This window comes from Sphaerodactylus townsendi, linkage group LG04 (genome assembly GCF_021028975.2).
Source record: "Sphaerodactylus townsendi isolate TG3544 linkage group LG04, MPM_Stown_v2.3, whole genome shotgun sequence".
Classification (NCBI taxonomy): domain Eukaryota; kingdom Metazoa; phylum Chordata; class Lepidosauria; order Squamata; family Sphaerodactylidae; genus Sphaerodactylus; species Sphaerodactylus townsendi.
Genome location: NC_059428.1, coordinates 28,628,496 through 28,655,306, shown reverse-complemented (window position 1 = coordinate 28,655,306; position 26,811 = coordinate 28,628,496). Strand labels below are relative to the sequence as shown.

At 43.0% G+C, this 26,811-nt stretch overlaps 1 protein-coding gene across 1 annotated transcript in view; it reads left to right on the top strand.

The window, feature by feature from the left end:
* Positions 1–26,811, top strand: part of ZDHHC20 (zinc finger DHHC-type palmitoyltransferase 20) — a 52,365-nt gene that overhangs the window by 6,270 nt on the left and 19,284 nt on the right. The window contains exons 2-5 of the mRNA XM_048494039.1: positions 9,849–9,875; positions 14,282–14,376; positions 21,642–21,805; positions 26,224–26,256. Of these exons, the coding sequence (XP_048349996.1) occupies positions 9,849–9,875; positions 14,282–14,376; positions 21,642–21,805; positions 26,224–26,256 (319 nt within the window). The remainder of the gene's footprint in view (positions 1–9,848; positions 9,876–14,281; positions 14,377–21,641; positions 21,806–26,223; positions 26,257–26,811) is intronic.

The window sequence follows — 26,811 nt, the reverse complement described above, 5'->3', positions numbered from 1 at the left end:
GATGGAAAGGAGAGCAGGCAAAAGAAAAAGTAATAATCGATTGGTATTTTGGAAAAGAAAACTGTTTTGTAAATTGGGTCGTGTGAAAGATCAACCTATGATCAAAGGAGAAGAAGCTTGTAATAATCGCTTTGGAATATTTTGGAAAATCCTAGGATCTTTCCTAGAAACAGCCCAGCCAATCTCTTAGGTGTCCGAAAGGCATTTCTAAAGGCCTGTCAGATTACTCAGTATCAAACATTATGTATGGAATCCAGATGACTCAGGGTGTATAAAAGGATGCCAGGACTCTCAGGAAAAAAAGCCATTGGCTCAAATTCAAGGTGGACTGGAAGTGATCAAGCGATTCTGGGTGCAACCCCCTGGAGAACGGCTCGGGCACTTTTCTCCTGCAGTTAACAAGAGTTGTGTGAGAATGCCAGTATTTGTGATCAAGATTCAAATAAAGTAGGCTAGAGAGAGAATACTGTGACCCCTGCCTTGTGAACAGGTGTTCAGTGCATAAATTATAAAGGTACATGTATTATGCATAACTGTACAAAATCATTGCTGAGAACAAGGCACATAATATTGCTAAAGTGCAGGGTTGGCAGCCCCCCCCCCCCCCCCCCCCCCGGCAGAGCGGTATCAGGTGTCACCTTGTCTATTTTGTGTCCCAAACAGTACACTCTTGGTTGTGGACTGAATAGTTTAATCTTGTCTGTTGAAGTTGCCAGTAATTTTTGAAACGGCTCTTCGAAGATATAGTAAAGATGCATTGTGGCTGGCTTTTTCTAAAATAAAAAGTCAGGAAATTTACAGTGCCATATTATGCAAAGCAGTGGTGGGATCCAAAAATTTTAGTAACAGGTTCCCATGGTGGTGGGATTCAAACTGTGGCGTAGTGCCAATGGGGCTGGGCGGGGCACGACAGGGGCATGGCCGGGCATTCCAGGGGCAGGGCTGTGGCAAGGATGCAGCCGCTGCGCCGGTCCTTGGGCGGGAAACGAATGCGCGCAGGCTACCACGCACGCCGGTGCACCTCTTGCTAGACTTCAAGTTCTGTGCGCCACTGCTGAGAGGAGGGGCGTAACTAAGGCAAAAATCACATGGCAAAATCACCAATTAGTAACCCCCTCTTGGCACACACAAATAATTAGTAACCTACTCTCGGGGATCTGTGAGAACCTGCTGGATCCCACCTCTGATGCAAAGTTACCGCCTTGTAAGTCCATTGAGTTCAAGGACATAACTGACACAACTCCTTTTTAGGATGGCTAATACGGCCACCAACAGTGCAATCCACCAGGGGAGGCAAAAGGCTCAGGAGGCAACATGACCCCAGTCCTGGAATAAATGCCACTTGCACTAGCACAGGGGTAGGGAACCTGCGGCTCTCCAGATGTTCAGGAACTACAATTCCCATCAGCCTCTGTCAGCATGGCCAATTGGCCATGCTGGAAGGGGCTGATGGGAAGTGGACTCCCTGAATTTATCTGGAAAACATGATTCTACACTAACAAGGGGAATTCAGTGTCAGGGCACTTCTGCAGGTGTTGCAGAGCTGCACGGCAGCACGATGCGCAGGTGCCAGCACAGCCATGGCGGCAGCACTCCTCCGACGTAGGAGCTCATGCCAGTTTCAAAGGGGGTGTTCCCGAGGGCAACGCCCCCATTCACCAGTGTGAACTTATACCAATAAAAATGGTGGTGCATCCCACTGTACTGTGTATAGTGCTTTTCACAGATGGGGAGTCTTGCTGTTGGGTGGATGGGAGCAGAGCAGCAAGCATCTTTGGAGGCAGTGCTACTATGCAATGAAAGTACCATCTCCGGCCGTGGCGCATCTATCTGCCACACCCTCTCAGGATTGCACAGTAAAATTGTTTTACCTGCTTACATACCCTGTTTCCCCGAATATAAGACATCCCCGGAAAATAAGACGTAGTAGAGGTTTTGCTGAAGTGCGAAAATATAAAGCATCCCCCAAAAGTAAGACGTAGCGAAGTTTTTGTTTGGAAGCATGCCCGTCGACCAAAGAATGCAGCTGTGGAGCGGAAAAATAAGACATCCCCCGAAATTAAGACATAGTGCATCTTTGGGAGCAAAAATTAATATAAGACACTGTATCTTATTTACCGAGGCTCTGATATGTCTAACCAGGAACGTTTATCCTGGGGTTCCCCAAATGTGTTCTTGATTTTCCTGTGTTGTAATTGATGCAATCAGGGAAGACTATAATTCTTTTACATTTATTCATTCACTATAGTTCTACAGTAACACTTTATAGCCATTGTTTCCCCAAATAAAACAAACAGTAACAATCCGATACAAAATCCAGAGCCAGTAACAGAATTGCAGCTTATTCTTCATTATCGTGAATCTTTCACTTGCTTTTGAAAGGAAACTATTTGCTTGTATGTATAGTTCACCTTTCTCACTGAGACCCAGATGGATTACACAGTGTAAAACAGTGCACTCTCAAATAGCATTAGGCACCTAAAAAGCAATATAGCAGGACTAGGGTTACAAAAATAGAAACAATCCAAAAAGTATGAGACATAGTATGTGTAACAAAGCAGAACATGGAATTAAAGGTAAAGGTCGTCAGTCCCCTTGCAAACACTGGGTCATTATTGGTCCATGGGGTGACATCACATTACGATGTTTACTAGGCAGACTGTATTTGTGGGGTAGTTTGCCATTGCCTTCCCCAGTCATCTGCACTTTATCCCCAGCAAGCTGGATATTCAGAAGGATGGAAGGCTGAGTCAGCCAAGAGCCGGCTATCTGAAACTGTCTTCTGTCGGGATTGAACTCGGGTCGTGAGCAGAGCTGTGACTTTGGTACTACAGCTTACCACTCTGTGCCATGGGGCTCCTTGCACGTGGAATTACAGAAGTAGAAAATAGTGCTGGAAGAGCAGGATGGAACATACAGTAAACACATAAGATGTGTCACAAGCAGGGGAGTAAAACTACAGTTCTGGGATGGAGTCAAATTTTTCTTCTTTGCCCCCCTTTTCATATTTATGCCTGGGATCTAAAGCTAAGCTAACCTTGCCAGGAAATTATTCTGCATCACCGCTGGGGCAGCTCCTTGACAGTCCCAGTCTTGGATCCTCAAATGATGTTACCCTGACCCATCCTAAACTGTGGAAGTGAAGTTTTGTAAGGCAGCTTGGTCTCAGATGGTTTATGATTTTAAAAGTGGAAATCAGAGAGCTTGAACTTGCTGTCTGCTGTCCCCATGAGCACAATGAGTAAAACCTTTCAATCTCACAGAATATAAATGTTTGAGTGGTTCAGCTGGTTCTCTAGTGTTTGAGGTTGCTTTACCAGTTCAGTGTAGCTGAGTTCAGCATCAGGCTACCATCTGGGAAACATGGGTTCGAACCTCCACTCTGCCCCGGAAGCTTGCTTTGGGCCAGTGACCCACTCTCAGTCTAACCTACCTCACAGGGTTGTTATGAGGCAACTCTAGGCCTCTTGAGGAGAGAGGGAGTATATTTGAAGTAAATAAGTACATAACTGGTTATGGTGCTCAACATTTATAAAGGCAGGCCTGAAGATTACGGATAAGCATGGTACGTGTAATGTCTTTTCCATTCTTACATTTACTGGACAGTTTATGCAACAGATCTAAATATATTCAGCCTAATGTGGCTTTTTTCTTTTATCAGTCAAAGTTGTTCTTTTTGTGGTTTGATGCTAAAATATTATGACGCTCTTCCATGGGGTTATTTATACCTATGTCCTTTGAAGTATGCTTTTTATCTTGGGCATGCAGCATCTGTAAGTCCAACTTGCGCTAATTATTCTTCAGAGCCGTGTGATCAGTCTAAGACTCCTTCCTTATACAGCCCTTCATGAATTGAAGCATTGTTTCATCTTTCTGGGCAAGAGGAAGCCCCTTTCTAATTAACTGTATCTCTGAAAACGGTGCTGGAGACTTTCTGGTTCAGTTGCAGTTAGGTTTTTATTCTTAGAAGAGGACATTTTAGAGTTTTAAAGTTCAGTTGTGGCTGAATTTTCTGTTCCTTTCACTTTTTTGTGTCCCTTAACGTTCAGTGTCGGTGATGAACAATGGGATATGCTCCTGGCCAGTATGTATAAGTATTCAATTGTACTGGAATAAACTCTTAACACTGGGCAACAGATGGTCATTATACATTTTTTATTGAATCATCTCTGCCTGCTCTGATTTATTCTGGATGGAGTCTATGAAAGACCTGTTTATCTTAATGAAGTTTAGCAACTCTCTTATTATATTTGTCTATTGTGAGGGCCTGCAAAGGGAGGGAAGGCAGCATGGTATAGTCCAGGGGTAGGGAACCTGCGGCTCTCCAGATGTTCAGGAACTACAATTCCCATCAGCCCCTACCAGCATGGCCAATTGGCCATGCTGGTGAAACTGATGATTCCTAATTTTATCTGGAAGCCGCAGAGTTCTATTATAGTCATATCTCATCACCTCTTGGAAGCTAAGAGAGTCGGTAATTGAAAGGGAGACCTCCAAGGAAGACTCTGCAGAGGAAGGCAGTCATAAACCACCTCTGCTTTATCACTTGCTTTGGAAAACCCTACCAACTCAGCTGTGACTTAGTGGCACTTTGCACACACACACACACACACACACACACACACACACACACACACACACACACACACACACACACACACACACACACACACACACACACACACACACACACACACACACACACACACACACACACACACACACACACACAGGGGCCTGCAAAGAAGTTCATGGATTTCCCCACCTTCTCATATCAGCTGCCCTGTTCAGCCTGCAAATCCACATTCAGATATTAATGGCGTGCTGTCAAGTTACAACCAACTCACGACAGTCCCAAAACTTTTCAAGGCAAGAGATGAGCAGAGATGGTTTGCCATTGCCTTCCTCCTCATAGCAACTCCAGTTTTCCTTGGTGGCTTCCTGTCCAAGTTTTAAGCATGTCTGACCCTACTTAGCTTCTAAGCTTTCATGTGCTTGTGCTCCTTAGGGCTATTTGGACTGCTACCTCTGTCAGAGTGCCCTGGTAAATACAATGCTCTGTGGCGCTGGGGATGCAGCAATGAGTGGGAATTGGGCAGAGTTGCTCCGTCTTGCTCTTGTGTGAATGATGGAAGCCTCAAGGCTGAGTATGATGCGCTCACTCAAGAAGCAGAGGCACGGCACACCATCGTTAAAAGATTGATGACTTCTGTTCTTGTTCTCATATCAGCCATGGGAAAATTCACTATCACTTCCAATTTGCAGAGGAAGAAATAACAGTGCAGTGCTAAACAGACAGTTCTACTCCCCTAAGTCTGCGGAATCAATGGGCTTAGAAGGGTGTAACTCTTATAAATGCACCATAGGGCTATGAGCTGTTCTTCAGCAAATCCACTTGATCTGTAGCTATTCTGATTATACCTTTGCTAATCTCAGGCAAGTGTTTCTTGATGGCAGTGGCTGTGTAGCTGAGATTAACAGGTTGGTGCTCAGCACCCTTTTATAACTAAAGAGATATTACAAGGGCATTTGGGAGAAGTTATGGTATAATCTTTCTCATAAGCCCTTGATTTTACAACAGTGTACAAAATTGATTCCTGTGCGTTACACATGGTGGCTATTCTTATGCATTCCCAGACATGAGATGGAAGTTATTTTAAGCTTGTTGAATCTGCTGTTGGATGTGTATAATCTTGCTAAATAAAAATAGTGTAAGACCATGCCAGCAACAGTAACTGAAATTTGTTTTCCCCTCTTAAACTCTACTTTGTCCCCTTTGTTTTTGGCAAAACTGTTATCCAATAATCCATTCTTTAGTCTGAGCTAGCCAAGGGACTTGTTGATCAGGACCAAGACTATTAAATCATAGTAAAGAATAGAGATGCAAAACAATGTAGAGCAGGGGTGTCCAACTCTGGTACTTCAGATGTTCATGGACTACAATTTCCATCAGCCCCTGCTGGCATGGCCAATTGGGGCAGATGGGAATCGTAGTCCATGAACATCTGAATCGCCAGAGTTGGACACCCCTGATGTAGAGCAAAGAATTGTTATCGCTGATGAGCAAGTTACCACAAATTTACTCTTTATGGCAAGTGCCCAACTCCTTTCTCACAAATTTCACAGAAGATGTAGAAGAGAGGGCAGTTCTGTCATGTCATGCTAAACTTTGGAGCCCCAGAAGGGCTTCTGTCCAAAGCTCTGCAGAATAATGCAGGACTATCTTCCAAGTCCCATGGCATTTCAGGGGAAGGAGGAGCTGGAGGCAGTTACAAATATCATCGAATTACTGAACCAAGATATTATTTGTGCATGATAATTAAACTGTATGATACACCAGAAGCACACACATTAATTTTTGAGCCAAAATGTGGTTTATATCTCACTCTACTATACAAATACTCCAGGAGGTGAACTAAGTGTTGGATCCTTTACAAAATCTCTACTGATGGAGGGCGTTTCTGTCAACAAGCAGGAGGACTTCTCCGCTTTCCCCCCCCCCACACACACACACACATTGAAGCCCCAGTACAGAAGGGAGTTGAAAATCTGCCATGAAAGGGGTACCTTTGTCTGGACCTGATCTAATATTTAAAAGAAGAAATTTAAGAAAAACATAAAACCATCAAAATCACAATAGCAGCCTAAAATTACATTCGAGTCCCTCAGCTGCCCAGAACAGGCTGTGTTCTGCTTTATGTCATTTTTGGTGCAGTTTTGCATCTAATGAACAATGCTTTCGTCTTGCTTAGACTGACCTTCAACTTGTTCACCCATATGCAAAATTTCCCTGCTTCCAGTTCCATCGCCATCTTTGATTTGGATAAGCTGGAGAGAATGACCTGTCATAAGCATGTATATGATACTGTCCTCTCAAGCGCCTCTCTCTGCAGTTTCATGTAGATGTTAAAAAGTATAGGCTGAGCCCCACAGCTACCCATAGACCAGTGATGGCGAACCTTTTTGAGACCGAGTGCCCAAATTGCAACCAAAACCCCACTTATTTATCACAAAAGTGCCAACCTGGCAATTTAACCTGAATGCTGAGGTTTTAGTTTAGAAAAAAACTGTTTGGCTCCTTCTTTTTCCACCCCACCCGCTCGAGCAGGAGCTAGCCTACTCTAGCCTCCAGCAAGTCCCACGCGCACCGCTCTGTGCCTCTCTAGCATCTCTGCCTCCTCTGCGCCCCCCCCCCCCTCAGGCAGCAGCCACCCGGAGCACAGGCACCAGGCCCACCAGCCGAGTCCTCCCTGCTCACCGCGGTGCGCGCACGTTGTACTCAGTGACCCAGGTCAGTCTAGATGTGTGTGGGGGGGTGTGTGTGATTTTCCACTCCCCACATGATGAACTCTGTGTGCATGTGGCCACAGAGAGGGCTCCGAGTGCCACCTCTGGCACCCGTGCCATAGGTTCGCCATCACTGCCATAGACTAAGCGGCAGAAGAGTGGTCTTCCAACAGTCTAGGACCATTCTGCCACTACAGAACACCCAAACCAGATTTCTGGATCTTTCCTCTGTTACTTCCAACTGATGAATTCCCAGACTGTAACAAAAGCATTTTCTTGTTTGTAATCTGGAAAATTATGCCTGATTTGTACAAATATGCAAAAAAGTATCATGTTCTATTTTTTCCTTTTCATTAGCATGTATAATTAATACGGATGTTTTATAATATGCCTAACCACTAGGGTCAGATTAATCTTCAAGTGAAATTGCAGTATTCTTTCATCGTTTTTAGAGTGTTATATAAATCATATGCTCAAAATGAGACGCACAAGCAGGTCTATTGGAGGGGGCTTAGTCCCAGGAAACCTACTCCATTGGATACATTGGAGTAAACTTACATAGGATTGTGTTGCAAAATGTGATAAACTCTTGTCAGCTAGTCTATTGATCGACATTTTGTTTAAAGGAACTAAAATTGAGTGGTAAAGTATATTAATTCAGTTAAACCTTATTAATAGATGTTTCTGTAAAACTCTTCTGTAGTGAAATTAGCAGATGCTTCTGTTCAGAGATATTCCAACGGTTTGGGATATCAACCAAAGCAAATTCTAGGGACTGAAAATAAATGTACTAGCACCAAATCCTATGAACAAGTTTGATGTCCACTGTCGCAGAATGCAGTTCCTTTTGTCTAGAATTCCTTTTTGCACAAGAAGCGTTCTCCGTGGCAGAGATTATCTAGCATATACCAACTTCTTCATAGGATCCACGCCTTGAACGTCTGCAGACGGTTTCCTCAACCCCATGTTGTTACAGGATTAATGTTGCAATCCTATGCAGTTGACTTGGTTGGACGTAGAAGGATGTAATTCAGCCCGCAATTTCACTGTAAAGTACCTGGTGTTTTGCCAGTTCTTAATTACATCCTGCAGTGATTTTCACCTGGTCCTCTTATCTCTTAATACTTGATGCGTTTAGGCTGAATTCCAAGTGCAGCTCCAATAGCAGATGGTGGTTTTCCTACTTGCCCTGTTCTTCAGTAGCTCTCTTGCACCTCTTGAAAGCCATCTGTGAGGGTCAGGAATAGGTGGGCTGCAGCAGGAGAGCGAAATTAGCCAAAACCAGCCCTTCTCCAATAAAAGAAGGGTTCTTCTTACACTGGGAGCAGGTTAATGTCCCATCTGTTGAATTGCATTTTGGAATGTGTTTCTTTCTGCAAGGACAAATTAGAAATTTGCCATATTACCCTTGTGGAATGAGGTCAGTTGCCCTTTTGGAAATGCAGATGATGGTTAGTAGATGTGACTTCTGTGTCCCAAAGCAAATAAACCACATAGTCTGCTTCACACTTGCTGTTTGTGTTTTCTGAGCCACACGCATCCTGTGCAACAAATTATTTAACATTGTTTTGAAATCTGGCACACAGCAAAAGACAGTTTTTTAACTAAAGAAAGCTACTGAAGAAAAGAAATTGAAGCACTGTCCTTGTCACGCAAACTAAATTTAGCCACAAAGAGAGAAAGACAGTTTTGAGTTTATATATATTTTTAAAATGAAGATTAAAATAAATTTTAAATGATATTATATAAATCATGCTAAAATGGCTTGGGGAAGGCACAGAGTGAATGAGTATTATCTTCGGTTTGAATCTGTGGATCACAGTACATATTACCTTGTGTGTTCATTTTAAAGTATTGTTTTTCTCTGGTCAGCTTTTTCATGGAGGGGTGAGCTCTTTAACCCCTTCCTTTTCTGCCACTTTCTCAGTGGAAAAAACCCTTCCCTTGAGTTGCTTGTGCCCTTGCTGCAGGGGGAAAAAAGCAGGCACCCAAAATTTTCCCCTAGTGGAACAAAAGCAATTGGGGTGGCTTTTTTCAGTAGGAAAGAAAAGTTCAAAGGTTCTTCCCTACACTGTTCTTTGTCAAAAAGGAGTTCCATCTTTATGCCTTTTTGTACACTAGACCAGAACATGCTGGCTTCCATTTGGACACTCTCTGTACCTGTATTTTTCAGCTTAGTTTTCTCACTACATTTTCATTATTGCCCATCTTACCAATAATAGAGTGCTAAGGAATGGAATGTTTTGATGACAAGCCTTCCACCAATAAGGGAACAGGACTCATGGAGAACAGGATTCTTGGTTTGTCGGACATTCCATCCCTGCCCTGGAGCAGCGGTGCCTTGCTGCCGCTGCTGCTGTGGAGCTCCAAAATCTACCATGCCCTCCCCATCACCACCAGCAAGCTCTCCCGGCCCCTACCTGCCCTCACCCCTGCCCTAACTAGGCCCACTGTATTTCTTACCCTTCAGCTGTCTTTATTACTAGTGTTTGATAAATGTTGTTTGTTTCTCTAAAGACTGCATGTGTATTAACTGAAGTTTTCTGTGTTTTCCCCCCTAGTTACAATTGCCTCTACTGGAGAAAAAGGTAGGAATCTCTCCCTGTGTATAAAAAGTATTGTTTTAAAACTGTATTTGTTTTTCTACCTGTCTAGGGAGCATATCTGAATCTTAAATTCTTGTTGCTAAATTATTTATGCAACCTGAGTTGCATATTGAGTTTTGTATTGAGTTCTGAGATTCCATGAAGGTAGATATTTCAAAACATCGCTTTCCTAAACTGTCCCCATTCCATCATTTTTATACCACTTGTTGTGTATGTATTTCATTTCTTGCTGATTTCTCCCTTTGTTCCCACTTCCCTATTTTCAAGAATTGCAAGAATCATTGATCATTCTTTCTGTTACACTCTTATAAATATTGGACTGTGAGAATTAAGTGGCACCGCTGTGATATATTTTAAAGGGTGCTCATACGGATCAGGTTAGCTCCCTAGACATGTGTCTGAGAAGCTGATTAATCACATATGTCTCAAGGGTACTCCTGTGGTCATTGGTCAGTTGGCAACATGAATTTTCATAGATACTGTTATTATATGTGAGGAATGGGATCATGATTTGTTAGATCCAACAGAGGATTTCTGCTGGGAACTGCCCATCTGCACTTCCTCTTCCCATTATGAGAAATGGGGGAAATCATTCAGTTTAGAAAATTGCTACCATGGTCCTCAGAAGAGGGCTATAGAAATGCACCCATTTTCATTGTAGATCTGTTGCTGATCACTTGCATGGAGCAGCAGATGTTCTACTTAATCCATGTGCCTTTCTCTTTAAAATAATAGCCTTTCTCTAGTCGTTGCTATTCCAAACTACTTAAGAACATAAGAACATAAGAACAAGCCAGCTGGATCAGACCAAAGTCCATCTAGTCCAGCTCTCTGCTACTCGCAGTGGCCCACCAGGTGCCTTTGGGAGCTCACGTGCAGGATGTGAACGCAGTGGCCTTCTGCGGCTGTTGCTCCCGAGCACCTGGTCTCTTCAGGCTCTTCTCTACAAAACTTACTGAGCTGGGCACAGATCTTCCCCAATTCCCTTCCCCACAGCTCTTTCCAGCCCCAGAAAGGTTTGAACTACAGCCAAGGTCTGGTGAAGTAATAGCCACACAGGTTGGGAGGCTGCTGAGGATAGGAGGAAGGGAATGCACTTGCCCTTCCTGTCTCTTCTATCAGTGAAGCTCTGCTGATGGACAGGGAAGCAGGAAGCATCTCCCTCCTCATTATAGTTCACCGATCTACATGGATATTCCTTCAGACAAGTCCTGGGACCCCAGGAATAAAAATTCCCAGAGTCAAAATGTGGTTGCTGCTGGGAAGGAGAGAGAAAGTGGGGGATGTCTGCAATCCTTGTGTTGCATTACCTAACCTTATATTTTCTTCATGAGTCTACTAGTAATCGTTTCCCTAAAATCCTGTGAACGCTAGTCCGATGACACTCCAGAGAACGGTCTCACTGAAAAGGAGATCCCTCGTCCCCCATTCAGATTTATAAATTCCAGGATAACACTCAACTTAACTCTGTAGTGTGGATATGCTTTAAATTACTTCTTTTTGAATAAAGCCTTTATATACTAGTTGGGAATGTTGCCAGAGCACATTTCTGAGTAAGAAGCTGTCCCTATTCCCAGTATACTGCTCTCTCTACACAAGTAGCCCTAATTTTGCCACTTGTGTGTGTTTTCCTTCCTTCCTTCCTTGTGATTTCTGTTGTATAGGGCATTCATTGTTTTGCTTTTCCTGTTGGATGCTTTGATGTTGATAGTACCTGATCTGTTTGGTTTCTTCCTTTGAGTTCCTTCACATTTCTTTATGTATTGTCTGCATTTTTTGGCTTAATGTTTCCCATAGAACAGTCTATGCCACATCCTGTATATTAAAGTTCTTTATTTAAAAACTAAGCAACAGGGTACCGCAGGATTAGGATTCTCTGGAAGAGTTAGAGGCTCACATGTGCTCCCCGATAAGCATCTTATTATACAGGATCCTTGGAGTACAGTTTGTGGAAGAAGCAGCTTAAGGCAGGCTGTTGCTAAGGAAAAGTGTTTAAATACTATTACCAAAACAAATTAACCTGAGAATCGCACAGGGTGTTTCTCACCCTATGGCCCACATCCCAATTAAGATTTGTCCAACTGGTACATGCTGTCTATCCCTTAGCATCTGTTTGTCAGTGACTGAAGCCCAGACTTTTTTGGTCACAGCAGCTATTCTAGAAAATGATTTTCCAGAGGAGACGCATAAGACAACCTTTCTACTGGCTTTTTGTAAGCTTGTCGTGATTTGGCAGGTGTATGAAGGAACTGGTTGTCTTTATCTGTTGAATTAACTCCTGGAAGCTGATGGGTGTTGAGTCAGTATTCTTCTTCCTTTTAAGAACTACAGCTGTGAATACTAATTAGCTGCTAACACTGATTAATGTGGCCATTGCCTGGCATTAGGTGGAAACCTCAAGAACAGCTGGGTTTTGTTAAATAGCAGGAGGAAGGAGGTTTTGTTTATTCTGAAATTGGTTGTCCCTGCTGAAGTTATTTTCTTAAGCATAATTTGACTATGACTATTAATTAGTGATCACTTGGGAACATGTTGTTTAACATGAACTGTACAAACAGTGTAGATTCCACCTCTCAGCCTTAGGGTGCTATGTTGGGAAAGGGGGTTGCTGTTAAGTCGCAGCTGACTTATGGTGATCCCGGCATAGGTGTCAAACTCATGCCCTCCAGATGTTTATGGACTACAATTCCCAGCAGCCCTTCTAGCATGGCCAATTGGCTTCTGGCATGGACTGATGGGAATCGTAGTCCATGAACACCTGGAGGGCCTGAGTTTGACACCTATGCTAGGGTTTTCAAGGAAAGGTTCCAAGGTGGTTTGCCATTGCCTGCCTCCACATCATGACCATTGGTATTCCTTGGTGGTCTCCCATCCAAATACTAGCCAGAGCCAACCCTGCTTAGCTTCCAAGATCTGACAAGATTGGACTACCCTGGGCTATTCCAATGCTATTTAGACTGCAAACGAAATCCCCTTTCATTGTTTATTGAATGCCTTACCTTATGATTGTATTGACTGTGTAACTGACTTGAGTCGCAGTGAGAAAGGACATAAATAACATAAATAAATACTGTACTCATTTCTCCTTTAATGCTAAATATAATTAAAGAGGTAGGTTGCTTCAATCAGCAAGCAACTATTTTATGCCTGAAACATCGTTTTAATGGAGGAGTTATTTCATGTTGGTCGTCTCCATTGCAATCATCAGACACTAGTTTCTCCCTTGGTCACACTAACTTTTTCATAGTGCAGGGGTCTGCAACCTGCGGCTCTCCAGATGTTCATGGACTACAATTCCCATCAGTCCCTGCCAGCATGGCCAATTGGTCATGCTGGCAGGGGCTGATGGGAATTGTAGTCCATGAACATCTGGAGAGCTGCAGGTTGCAGACCCCTGATATAGTGTGATCTCCTCTTGTGTAGCTGGTGCAGATATGCTGATGATCTGTGTGCAAAGAGTCTCATCTCTCGTCTAAATTATAGTCCAGTTATGGAAATATGTGTTAACATGTGCTTTCTTTCTCTGCTGGAGATAAATAGGAGGTAAAACACCTGAAATGGTTGCAAAATTTTGTCTCTTTAAATGGCAGATTGTGAAGCAAATTGACACTATGAAGGCTGTGTCTGGCACATGTTCCCTTTTTATATCTTTTAATATTCACAGTGATGCAAACAGATTGGAGAGAGATCTTAGAGGAACACATGTGACGAGAGTAGGAACATATGAGAAATCAGAAGGAAGTGGGTATATCAGCAGGGATGTGATGCCACAGAATACCTCCTCAGAAGTTACCATTTCAAGGGAAACTGATCTGAGTAGTCTGGATATCACTTATAATTCTGGAAGAATTTCAGGCCTATCTGGAAAATGACAACCATAGTTTCATACTGTGTCATGGATTCATTCTTAAGTGATTATAAATACAGACTTTCCTGTACTGCAGTTGGATGGAATTTAGAGTGTTTTAAATAGTCTGTGGTTACATTTGAATAAAAAAAACCCTGACTTCAAATGTAAATAATAAATATTTTAATGTGCCTTTCTTAAAACCCTTCCAGTTTAAATTACCTAGTACTTTATTGATCAAAAGTGGCCACAGTAGCATAATTGTGGTAATTGATTCATTCCTCTGTTAAAGCAAACTTAGTTGTGTTTTGCATCCTAAACCAGGGGTAGGGAACCTGTGGCTCTCCAGATGTTCAGGAACTATTGGCCATGCTGAAATTGGCCATGCTGAAAGGGGCTGATGGGAATTGTAGTTCCTGAACATCTGGAGAGCCGCAGGTTCCCTACCCCTGTCCTAAACCATTGCTTTTTTGGTTTATTGTTTTTGCTCTTTTTTAGCTGTACTCACTGAAACCTTATTTGTATTTTATTTTTATTGCAGTTGTCTACCTTGTGGTTTTTCATCTGTCGTTTGTCATGTTTGTGTGGTCCTATTGGAAGACAATTTTTTCATCTCCCGCCTCCCCTTCCAATGAGGTAAATGTCAACACTGGCAAAAAAATTACTCCACTCTTGCTATTGAACCACTTTTGCTATTGATGTTTGCTTTAAAAGTACAATATTGCTTAAGTTTTTGTTCCCCTTCAGTAACTAACATAGTATACTGCTTGTGAGGGAGTGACTAGATTATTTTCTAAAACGATCATATTTGACTGACTATGATTTCATTAATTAGAATGTGAATTCTTCAGATAGCCTGAGTCAAGTAATCTAACAATATAGTATTCAGGTAGAAGATTTTGAAGCTCTGTCCTGTTATTTAAATTTATAACCCTGTTCTCTGACTCAGCTTGTACATATTTCTGTAAACCTCTGTATTATAACAGTTTCGCATTATGATTGGAACCCAGTGTCATACTTGTGTAGAAGTTACTTTTGTTGTAAGCAAACGATCAAAACCGTCAAAACAAGCCTTTAAAATATATTTACAATAAAAATAGTTAAAAGCAACAGTTAAATGTTATACATAAACTTATAGTGGAAGACATTGATAGAGAATCTAGCGTTATCTAGAAAGGCAACTGTAACATGTTCACTGTAGCTGCGGTATTATGCTCTTGAAAAGCTGTGGTATTATGCTCTTGAAAAGCTGTGGTATTACGCTCTTGAAAAGCTGTGGTATTGTGCTCTTGAAAAGCTGTGGTATTATGCCAGGGGTCTTCAAACTATGGCCCTCCAGATGTTCATGGACTACAATTCCCATCAGCCCCTGTCAGTATGGCCAAGTGTAGGGCTCATGGGAATTGTAGTCTATGAACATCTGGAGGGCCATAGTTTGAAGACCCCTGTATTATGCTCTTGAAAAGCTGTGGTATTGTGCTCTTGAAAAGCTGTGGTACTGTGCTCTTGAAAAGCTGTGGTACTGTGCTCTTGAAAAGCTGTGGTATTATTCTCTTGAAAAGCTGTGGTACTGTGCTCTTGAAAAGCTGTGGTACTATGCTCTTGAAAAGCTGTGGTATTATGCTCTTGAAAAGCTGTGGTATTATGCTCTTGAAAAGCTGTGGTACTATGCTCTTGAAAAGCTGTGGTACTATGCTCTTGAAAAGCTGTGGTACTATGCTCTTGAAAAGCTGTGGTATTATGTTCTTCCACGCAGTGGGACATGGCTGGTTTTTCTGTCACTGTGAAAGTTAACCTAAAGCAAATTTATCCACTGAAAAGATTTCTGGTTTATTAAATTACTTAATCCCAGGGGGGAAAAAGCAGGAGGAATGGGAAGATGTTGAATAGCCAGGGTTATTTATTGAACGCATGAAATTGCCTAATGTTGAATCACACTGTTGGTCCATTGAAATCAGTATTGTCGACTGGGACTGGCAGTGGCTCTCCAGGGTCCCTGGCAGAGAGGCCTTTCACTTCACCTGCAACCTCATTTTTTAAACTGGGAATGCCAGAGATTGAACCTGGGACCTTCTGCACTCCAAGCACATGCTCTATCATTGAGCCACAACCTACCCCATATTGTCTGGGTTTCCAAAACAGATTGTGCTTTGAATTGTTGAAGGCTTTCATAGTCGGAATGACTTGGATGTTGTGGGTTTTCCAGGTTGTATGGCTGTGTTCAAGTAGTGTTTTCTCCTGACATTTCTCCTGCATCTGTGGCTGGCACAGATCCCCTGAAGATGCAGGCAAAATGTCAGGAGAAAATACTACTGGAACACGGCCATACAACCCGGAAAACCCACAACATCCTAAATTGTACTTTGTGCCCACCCAGTTATGTGATGGTTAATGTAGCAACGTTCAGCCCTTATTCAGTTGAAGCAGCACTAGGCATGGTTTCCTGCAACAAGTCCTGTAGTCAGTTCCGTCTTGGATAGGAAAATACTTTTCAATACCTCAGAGGCGTAGCTGGGCCAAACTGCGCCCGGTGCGCATTTCACATTTTCCGGGGGGCCCCCCACGCCCCCCTTCTTCCCTTCCCACACTTATCTTAGTTCCTTTTTCAGAACTTTTCAGGCTTCAAAAGGCCTTGTTCTCAGTAAAAAAAGGCCTGATGGGAACTATACTTCCCAGGAGACCTTGTGAGCCCCATGGTCTCCTGGGAACTGTAGTTCCTCAGTCTGTTTTTACTGAGAACAAGGCCTTTTGAAAGCCTGAAAAAGTTCTGAAAAAGGAACTGAGGTAAGTGTGGGAAGGGGGGTGGGGGGTGCCGTGTGGGGGAGGAGGGGCCTGGGGCGATTTTTGTGCCCCCAGGCGTGTGCCCAGTGCACGACGCACCCCCCTGTCCCCTTGTGGCTTGGCTGCTGCAATACCTGCATTTCTCAGGATGCCTTCTGCCTGCAAATGAGAACAAGACATTGGGCTTGTAATGAGTGTTCCTACCAGTTGGAATTAGGTTGGACATCCTGCTCTGCCTACTGTTCCAAGAGAGCTGGTTTGTATGACAGGATCTTTCTTGGATTAATAGGATATATATGATCTTGTATGATAGGATAATTTCTTGGATTAATATCTGATTGGCATCTAGCATTATCACAGTCTGATTCTGTCTTTATGGATCTTGGCAGAAAAATGCAGTTCAAGTGTAATTTTCTTTTTTAAGGAGATATATTTAAGGAGAAATAAACAGGAGCGTTGTGGTGCCTTCTCAATGAAAGTACAGAATGCATTTTTGTGGCACCTTAAAGACAGTTTTTTATACTGGCATCTGCTTTTCTCCCTGGTTTGAGTATGGTTTTTCTTTTGACTTTATTTTACAGGATAAAAATAAGGCCACACTAGTGGACACACTACTGGAGCACCTTCCTTATGAGGAGAGGCTGCAGCGTTTGGGACTCTTTAGTTTGGAGAGGAGGCGGCTGAGGGGGGATATGATTGAAGTCTATAAAATTATGCATGGGGTAGAAAATGTTGACAGAGAGACATTTTTCTCTCTTTCTCACAATACTAGAACCAGGGGGCATTCATTGAAAATGCTGGGGGGAAGAATTAGGACTAATAAAGGGAAACACTTCTTCACATGGCATAGCGTGCGATTGGTGTTTTGGAATATTATGCTGCCACAGGAGGTGAGTGATTAGGCACCATCTGGATGGCTGCAAGGGCAGACGTTGCGGAAGTGGAGTGTGGCCGGTATGATCCTCGCCAGTCTCAGATTACCGTACCTTAGCAGACCAGGTGCTCGAGGCAGCAGCAGCAGCAGAGCCACCTTTCACATCCTGCATGTGGCTCAAAGGCACCTGGTGGGCACTCTGGTATGAATGCTGGACTGGATGGACTCTGGTCTGATCAGCAGGCTGGATCTTATGTTCTTATAGCAGCAGCCTTTCTGTGAAAATTTTCACTTTTTCTGCACTTCCCTTCTTGCAGGGAATAGAGCACCAGCTTTATGATGGCAGATTCCTTTGTACGACGTGTGATTGGTGTTTGGAATATGCTGCCACAGGGAGGTGGTATTAGCCCGCACCTGGATAGCTTTAAAAGGGCCTTGGCCAGATTTATGGAGGAGAAGTCGATTTATGGCTACCAATCTTGATCCTCCTTGATCTGAGATTGCAAATGCCTTAGCAGACCAGGTGCTCAGGAGCAGCAGCAGCAGCAGGAGGCCATTGCTTTCACATCCTGCATGTGAGCTCCCAAAGGCACCTGGTGGGCCACTGCGAGTAGCAGAATGCTGGACTAGATGGACTCTGGTCTGATCCAGCTGGCTTGTTCTTATGTTCTTAAGGGAAAACAAGAAAGGGTTCAAGAGCCCAAGATCTAGAAGAGCTTAACTGAGCTCTCAGCCAGGCACCTTCCTGTGTTTTGACTTGGTATTACAGTCCATTTGTCCCCAAGTTGGCTATCAAATGTAAATCTTTCCTAAGTAGTAGAATACATTTTCAGTTTATTGAAAATGCAGATCTTGTGTAACGTAACATCCTGTGACCAAAGTGTCATAATTTTTTTTTAATCCCAGCAGGTAGTGTTGCAAAACAACATTTTGTAATAATGAAAGACAGTTGGTATTGTATGAAGTCTTGAAAGGGAGGGCAAAAAAGAACAAGAAAGCCACTGTTTTTTTCTCCAATTTAATTAGAAAGCCTTTTGGATGTTGCCTGAAACACTCTTACTTTTTCCTAGTTTGTAGGTTTTTGTTTCTCTGACCGTAATAGATATTGTTGGGTGGAACATTATTACCATCTCCTGCACTCAGAAATTTGGATAGATACATTAAAGCAGCGTTATCGCAGCAAGAACTGTTTTATTTGAATCAGTCAGTATTTTCTGGTTGTCATTTAATATTTTTAATGGTCTCGCTTTCTCTTCTCTGTGGTTGACGTTGATAAACGACATCTTTCCCTGGAATAGCTGCTGGAATATTGACATGATATTCTTTTTCTTTTGGGCAAATATGTTTAGTAAAGCAAATTATATTGCTACAGTAAAGTAGTTAAAGACCAGGCATTCAGGATATATGACTACTTCTCATTCCTGCAGTTCCTTGTGTCTTTCTGGGCCTGTTTTGTTGTCTTACGTGAACTGCCGTGATGACAGCAGCAACTCTTTTTTTCCTTTTAATAACCTGCCCTTCACACCTCTGATACAGACACAATGAAAATTTAAGAGGGTCTCTTTGTTCTATGATGGAGAATAATCACAATTCACCTGCTAATTGTTTATGTGCCAAGCTACCATTAATGGTATATTTAAGTAAGTAAGGTCTTTATTGGCATATATACCAGATGACACAATAATACTTATAAAATACACAATGAGCTGAAACACATTTCTTCAGCTAAAACGCTCAATTGGCAAATGTAAAATATTAATAATAATTATGTAGTATAGCTAGCAATATTGATATAATATTGTTAACCATTTACAAGTTAGTATCCATCTAGGCTTGTATCTATAACATTTAACAGAAATTTCGCTACATTCTCACAAACAGTGGGATCACGGTTGTCCAAGATTAGAGGAATCTTAAGAGCATCAGTTAATTGATTGTATAGGAGTGGAGACAGGGAGGATTGGTTCATTCTAACTTTAGCAAATCTTGCACAATGAAAGAGAGTGTGATCGAGTGTTTCAATTTGGCCCAAATTGCATGGACATAGTCTCCTTTGTTTGTCTATTTGTTGGTATCTACCATAGAGAAGCATAGAGGGCATTATGTGAAATTGGGCAAGCGTCATAGCTCTTCTTTGTTTTGGATTTACAAGCCAGAAGAGATAGTTTGTTAATGGTATATGAATGAAGAATAAAAAAATGTTGTAAGGGCTAATAAGACTGGTTCTGAAGACCACTGTCCACACATTGTGAGGCCAATACAATTGCTGCATGCTATGCTGATGTTCCATATATCATTGTAGACGGTAGCATACCAAGATAAATGAAAATGGTGTTTAGATATGCAAATGTAACTGCCAAATGACGTTTGATAAATTGCACTGGAAGCTTTGTCTAATTTCTCCCTCTTTCAGGGTAACAACACGGGTTATGTGTGATCACTTTAACCATACACAGTTGTTCCCATGTGGATGGTGTACACCAGTGGTGACCAACCTATGGCACGCGCAAGCAGAGTCGCCTCCAACCCCTCATCTAGGCTGGCCTGGGCCGCTGGGCTCAATTGTTAGCATTAAACCTAAGACCTAGTTTTGGGGAAGTAGGTAACCCTGTTAAGCGCTGTTAAACACCACTGATTTTCATGCAAAGAATTAAAGCGTGATTCTTTACCTGGGAGTAAAGTAAAGTATTACCAACAGGTGCCTCGGTTGCTGGCAATGGGGCTTGCTTCTGAGGGTCGTGATTCACCCGTTGGAAGAGTTGCAAGTTGCTTCAAAGCAAAGCCACTGACTACCACCAAGCTTACTCCTGAGTAACACATGCCTTGGAGCCAACCGTTTTTTCTAAACTAAAACCTCAGTATTCAGGTTAAATTGCCCTGTTGGCACTTTGCAATAAATAAGTGGGTTTTGGATTGCAATTTGGGCGCTCGGTCTCAAAAAGGTTCACCATCACTGTTGTACACACATGACATGAAAAAACAGTCGTTTTTTAGTTATTGGATAAGAAGTAATTGCTTGTGAATAATTTACTTGGCTGCTAAAGAAATAGGTAATTTGGAATGAAGTTCAGTCAATCCCCGCACATGCATGCATCCTTTTAGTGCCAAACGGGGAGTTATTGGTGCTGCTGGAAGGCTCTGGGGTGGGAGAGATTTGGTAGAAAGACACAGCTGTGCTCACTGGTCCTGGGAAATAGCAGTTGGCCTCCGTGTACACATGCTCGCTGCCTGTTGTTGGTTGAATTCCCAGCTCAGATCAGCCTGTGCTCTGTGCTGCTTGTGTTCCTTAGCAGCATATGCACAGCAACCCAGCCTTGCTATTCTGAGTGGTAGTTCCAATACCCTATATTTTTCTGCAAGAGTTCTCTGGCATTGGTTGTGGCACTCCCCACACACACACATACTCTTCTGGCATTAAGTGTGCCCAAACCAGCCATCACGCAGTACAGCTAGAAGGAGTGCTTATACGGCAGTTAAAGTGACAACTGTATAGTGTAGTGACAAACTACCACTGTGGACAACTAGATTTCTGGTTCCTAGGTGACAGGTTTCAATCAGAATTGTTTTGCCTCTCTCACACACCTCTATCTCATGTTGTTCTGAAAACTAGATAAAAAGAAGCAGTGAAAGCACAGTTGATGTGGGGCAGAATCAAATGTTTGTGTGCCACTTCTGGGAATTGGGTGGAGGAAACATTAGACATGCTGAAGGCCAATTATATTCCTTCCCTTTTTTTGCCGTCAAGTCACAGTTGACTTATGGTAGCCCCATAGAGTTTTCAAGGCAAGAGATGTTCAGGGGGGGGGGGGGGGCTTTTGCATCACAGCCCTGGTATTCCTCGAAGGTCTCCCATCCAAATACTAGCCAGGGATGACCCTACTTAGCTTCTGAGATTTGGCAAGATCAGGCTAGCCTGGGGCTATCCAGGTCAGGGTGTATGGGGCCTAGCTGTAGCTTTTTCTTAGGACTTACTTAATTCCAGATGCTTCTATCCCCTTTATTTTACATCCCTTGAGAAACTACTTCTTATATAGAAATAGTTGGGGGGGGGGGGAGATACTCATTTTTTTTAACCTGTGGAAGTTCTACTGGTCTTTTTAAACATTTTGAAAGTGAAGTGTGAATAATTTTAAGGCCTTGATATGTTTTTGGTGTTGTACACTTCTGCTGTTCAGTGGTCTTTATGATTCTGTATTGCTTAAACTGGTTTTTAACCTATAAATCATTCTTCTGCCCTTTTCTTCAGTTCTGTTTATCCAAATCTGATAAAGAGCAATATGAAAAGGAAGAAAGACCAGAATCCCAACAGGAAATTCTGAGAAGAGCCGCTAAAGATCTTCCCATTTATACCACAACTGCATCAAGAGGTCAGCCTGTAGACATCATTGCCAGAGTTTTTTTGTGGTTACAGTGACTCATGACGCTTGACTGTGTTGAACCATCGATTTCTGTTTGTTTTGAGCCTGTGTCTCTACAAACAGCCTATATTCTTTAAAATGAAACCAACTGCAATTTGATGTGGATATTAACTGTATTGTCAAGTTGCAGCTCCATTTAGTCTGTGCAGCCCAATGCATGCACATACAGTAGTGTGTATTGCTGTTGTGATGATTCAGCCAATGTTATGATTCAGCCATATATTATATTAATGTTTAGGACATCAGATGTGTAACTTGCATTCATGTTACCTTTATTTCTTACCTTAATAACATGTGTTAACTGTTAACCATTTTTAGTCTGGGCTGCTGTGTGGTTTCCAGGCTGTATGGCCGTGTTCTAGCAGCATTCTCTCCTGCGGGGGGGGGGGGGGGTGGGGGGGGGGGGGGGTGGGGGGGGGGGGGGGTGGGGGGGGGGGGGGGAGGGGGGGGGGGGGGGGGGGGGGGGGCTCGGGGGGTGGGACATGCTGGCAGGGGCTGATGGGAGTTGTAGTCGATGAACATCTGGACAGCCACAGGTTGCAGACCCCTGGTCTATAACATGCTGCCTTCCCACCCATCAGTGGGCTTAGAAGGGTACAATTTAGTTTAGAATTGCACTGTAAGTCACTTGACTATAATGAGTTATTGATTACTCATGTTTAATGCCCTGTGAAACAAACTGAACAGCTGTATCTGTGTAACAACTATATAACAGCCCTATATCAAAAAAAATAATGCAACAGTTTTTTGAATTTGGAAGTATACTTGCTACTGAATACCCTCAGATGCATTCAATTGACACAAATATCTTATATTCTTGATCTGGTAAGTACTTACAAGTCACAGGCGGAACAGTGGTGACATCTATCAGGCTTGATTAGTTGGCATCTATCACAGTATCTTATGGCTGTATTAAACATTTTAAAAACCAAGTTATTAAATATGTGCTTGTAAGTTCAGAGATATTCTGCTCTGCATAACAGGTTTCATCATATCATATGAAATGTTAAAAGCATGTGAAATCTTAAATGTTTAGCAGACTAAAAATGTATTGTCGAAGGCTTTCACGGCCAGAATCACTGGGGTGCTGTGTGGTTTCCAGCCTGTATGGCCATGTTCTAGCAGCATTCTCTCCTGACATTTCGCCTGCTGGGGGGGGGGGGGTGGGGGGGGGGGGGGGTGGGGGGGGGGGGGGGTGGGGGGGGGGGGGGGTGGGGGGGGGGGGGGGTGGGGGGGGGGGGGGGTGGGGGAAACATTGTGATTTTCAAACCCTGGAAAAGCTCAACTCTTCCCCCTTGGCAGGGGCTGATGGGAGTTGTAGTCCATGTACATCTGAAGACCCATAGGTTGCAGACCCCTGTTATAGACCGATCTATAAAATCTCAGAAGCTAAGCAGGGTTGGTACTTGGGCGACTGCAGAAGAAGGCAATGGCAAATCACCTTAGCTTCTCACTTGCCTTGCTGGGGCTTTCAAGGCATAGGTCAGCTGTGTCTTGATGGCACTTTACACACAAGCCCATTGATTTAATGGGTTTAGAAGGATGTTGATCTGTTTAGGATAGCATTGTTAGCTTCTATAAACTATTTCATGCTACAATTAATACTGAGCATTTTTATACTAGTTTCACAGTTCGTCACACACATTCTCTGATAATCCTTATAATTATCCTCTAAAGTGTTTTTGGCATTATGACTCCAGGGGCAGGGTAGGAGGGAAAACTGAAGTGAGATTTAAACCAGGTATTTCTTGAGCCACAGCATGTTCTCTTAGCCACTCTACAGATGGAGAGGAAGAAGATTTGGGGAAGGAGGAACCTATGGCCATTTATGCATGTGTGGTCTCTTCTGCAGTGAGCATCCCTTCGGGGATAATCTCCCTGCAGCACACACATTTTATCCTCTTCCAAACTCGCCATGCCTCAGCTACGAGAAACATTGTGATTTTCAAACCCTGGAAAAGCTCAACTCTTCCCCCTGCCCCCTTTGCAGAGAAAGCAAAAGCAAAAGTGTGTATTTTGCTTTCCGTGGGTCTTCTCACTCTTCCTGACTTTTCCTGCCAACACAACAGCAGTTCCTCCAACAGGGATTGAACCAGGAAGTGGGGGTGGGTGGGCAGAAGGGGGTCATTTCCCATCAGGAGAATCCGATTTGCTAAGAAAACAGCGGGAAAAACCCCACTGCGAAGCACACAGCCTCGCAGAAAGTTGTATGTTCACAAAAGGTCTGTGTAAACAATTTGGAGTCTTTTATCTCATTCCAGATTTGACAACATTTGAATAAGCTTTATTTCATTGAGAGCCCACCTGCTGTAACTGTTCTATAATTGGCTTACACTCTGGCTAATGATTATACATCAGAATAAAGAACTGGAAAAACCATAAAGGGTATAAATCATGCAGATCAAATTAGGCAGTACCCAGTATCTTGGGTTTTCTCTCACGTCTTATAATAACCATAAAGCAAAAACGAGACAGGGGCTTGCTTAGGGGGAAAACTGCAAGTGATGGGGCAGATGCATAATTTAAATGCAGCTGCGGAAGAAGGGTAAAACACCAGCTGGTGGGGACCACATTTTGTGGAGCTCAGCACAGAAAAAATGGTAAAATGCTTCCATCTCTGCTATACATTTATTGGCTATTTCCTACAACTGCATGTTAGTCAAAACAGTAACACAAGGAGAGAATCAATGCCATGGAATGCAGTGGTTAAAATACTGGATTAGGACCAGGGAGACCTGGGTTCAAATCCTTACTTCCCTTGAAACTTGAATGGGTGACCATGGGCTAGTTCAGGGATCTGCAACCTGTGGCTCTCCAGATGTTTATGGAGTACAGTTCCCATCAGCCCCTGTCAACTGGCCATGCTGGCAGGGGCTGATGGGAATTGTAGTCCATGAACATCTGGAGAGTCACAGGTTGCAGACCTCTGGGCTAGTTGTTGTCTCACAGTCTAACCATTTCATAGGGTTGTTGGATGAGGAAAAATGGAGGAGGGAGAGAACATTATAGGCTGACCTGATCTCCTTGGAGAAAGGGAAATCGTTGATCTCTGGTGTAACCTGTAGTTCAGCCCCAAGGCTATCCAGTGGGTTCTGAGCACAGTCTTCCTGGCTTATAGCTCATTTTCTCAACCGGTGGGTATCACTGTCAATATACAACCCACAGCATCCCTTTGGAGGATGTCCTGCATTCTAGATTTACAGAAAAAGAATCTTCTGTACCATAGGTTTGTGGAATGTTTAGGTCATTAGCATACATGGCAGTGTCACTTATGTTTTGCAACCACCTACCTTAGTGCCTGCTACTAGGTTAAGAATTAATGAATAAGGATTATGGTTAGAGTGTCAAATCTGTGTTTTCAGAAGCTTGTTGGGTAACCTTGGGTCCATCCCTGTCCTTCAACCTAACCTATCTAACAGGATTGTTGTGAAGATGAAAATCGAGGTTGAAGGATAATACTATAAGCCACTTTGGATTCCCGTTAGGAGGAGGCTGGGATATATCAAAATAATAAATAAATGTATCATTAGCTAATTATTTTGATTAGTGTAAGGAAAGGCAGGGTGGAAGGTGGTATGGTGTCGCCTGATCTCATCAGATCTCAGAAGCTAAGCAGGGTGAGTACTTGGAAGCGAAACCACGAAGGAAGGTGATTGTGAATCACTCTTTCTGAGTTGTGGTGGGAGTTCCGGAAGGAAGAGTTCAGGTAGATCTACCCTAACGTTTCGCCTACATCTGTGGCTGGCATCTTCAGAGGTGTATCACAGAGAGAAGTCTGGTAAACACTGGGTCCAGACTTCTCTTATAACAGACTTCTCTCTGTGGTACACCTCTGAAGATGCCAGCCACAGATGCAGGCAAAACGTTAGGAACAAGATCTACCAGATCACGGCCACACAGCCCAGAAAACCCACCACAACCAGCTGAATCCGCCCATGAAAGCCTTTGACAGTATAGCAAACCACCTCTGTTTCTCGCTTACCTTGAAAGCCGTGGGATTCTTGCAATTTGAGCAGAATAGCAGACAGAGAGGAAGGACTGCTTAATATATTTTTTGCCTTCCTTCTCCCCCACCTTCTCTTCTGCTCAGATTTTTATCCTCCCTTTGTAGCTTTTCATTACCAAAGATCAGATATTGGAGGAGACACTATTTCCTTCTGCTTCACTGTTTTTCCCTTCTTAAGTGAAATATTGTATTAATCTGCCGTGTAACCTCTCCTTTGACCTTGAAGCTCCCATCTTATACTGGGTGGCAATTTTGGTAGTTTTAATAAGGCCCCCTCCCCCCCCCCCACATGCAAAATGTCATTATAGACTTAGAAAGACTGAGATTTCATGTGTGAGCAAATGCATGTAGGTGCACTTTGATCTCATTTAAATTGATTGAAAATGGCTTCTTTTTTCCTTTAGGTGTGTACTGAAAATGGATCATCACTGTCCTTGGTATGCTTTTTATTCCCGATATGTGCCAGTATAAAAAGAAATATTTAACAGTGTAACCCTAAGAACATTTTCCTAGAAGTAAGCCTCGTTGGATATACTTGAGTAGAATTTTAATAGATCAACTTAGAGATGTTCCCTAAACCTCTTTGAGTTGGATTCAACAATTATTTCCCCACTGGTGAGAGAGAGAGAAGGACGTCCCTTTGACCACCAGAATTGCTATGCTGAGGATCATGGGAAGACCATGGAGTAAAAGTCTTGGGGGCTGTAATAAAAGGATGAAATTGAAATCTTGGTCCCAAACTTTTTTCTGGCTGTGCTGTAAAATATGTCTGAGCAGGAATGACTAGGAGTGACTACTTACAGGAGAAAGTGAACAGGCACCAAGCCAACAGGCACCATGGGCCCTCAAAAGATTCTCATTGGGTCTCCTTTGCCCCACCCAGGCCCAGTGTCACATGATCTACCACACCATTGGTCCCCAGGATAACCAGCTTCCCCATCTGAAATTTGTCCCCACAGAGGCCCTTCCTATATAAATGTTGCCTTAATGTG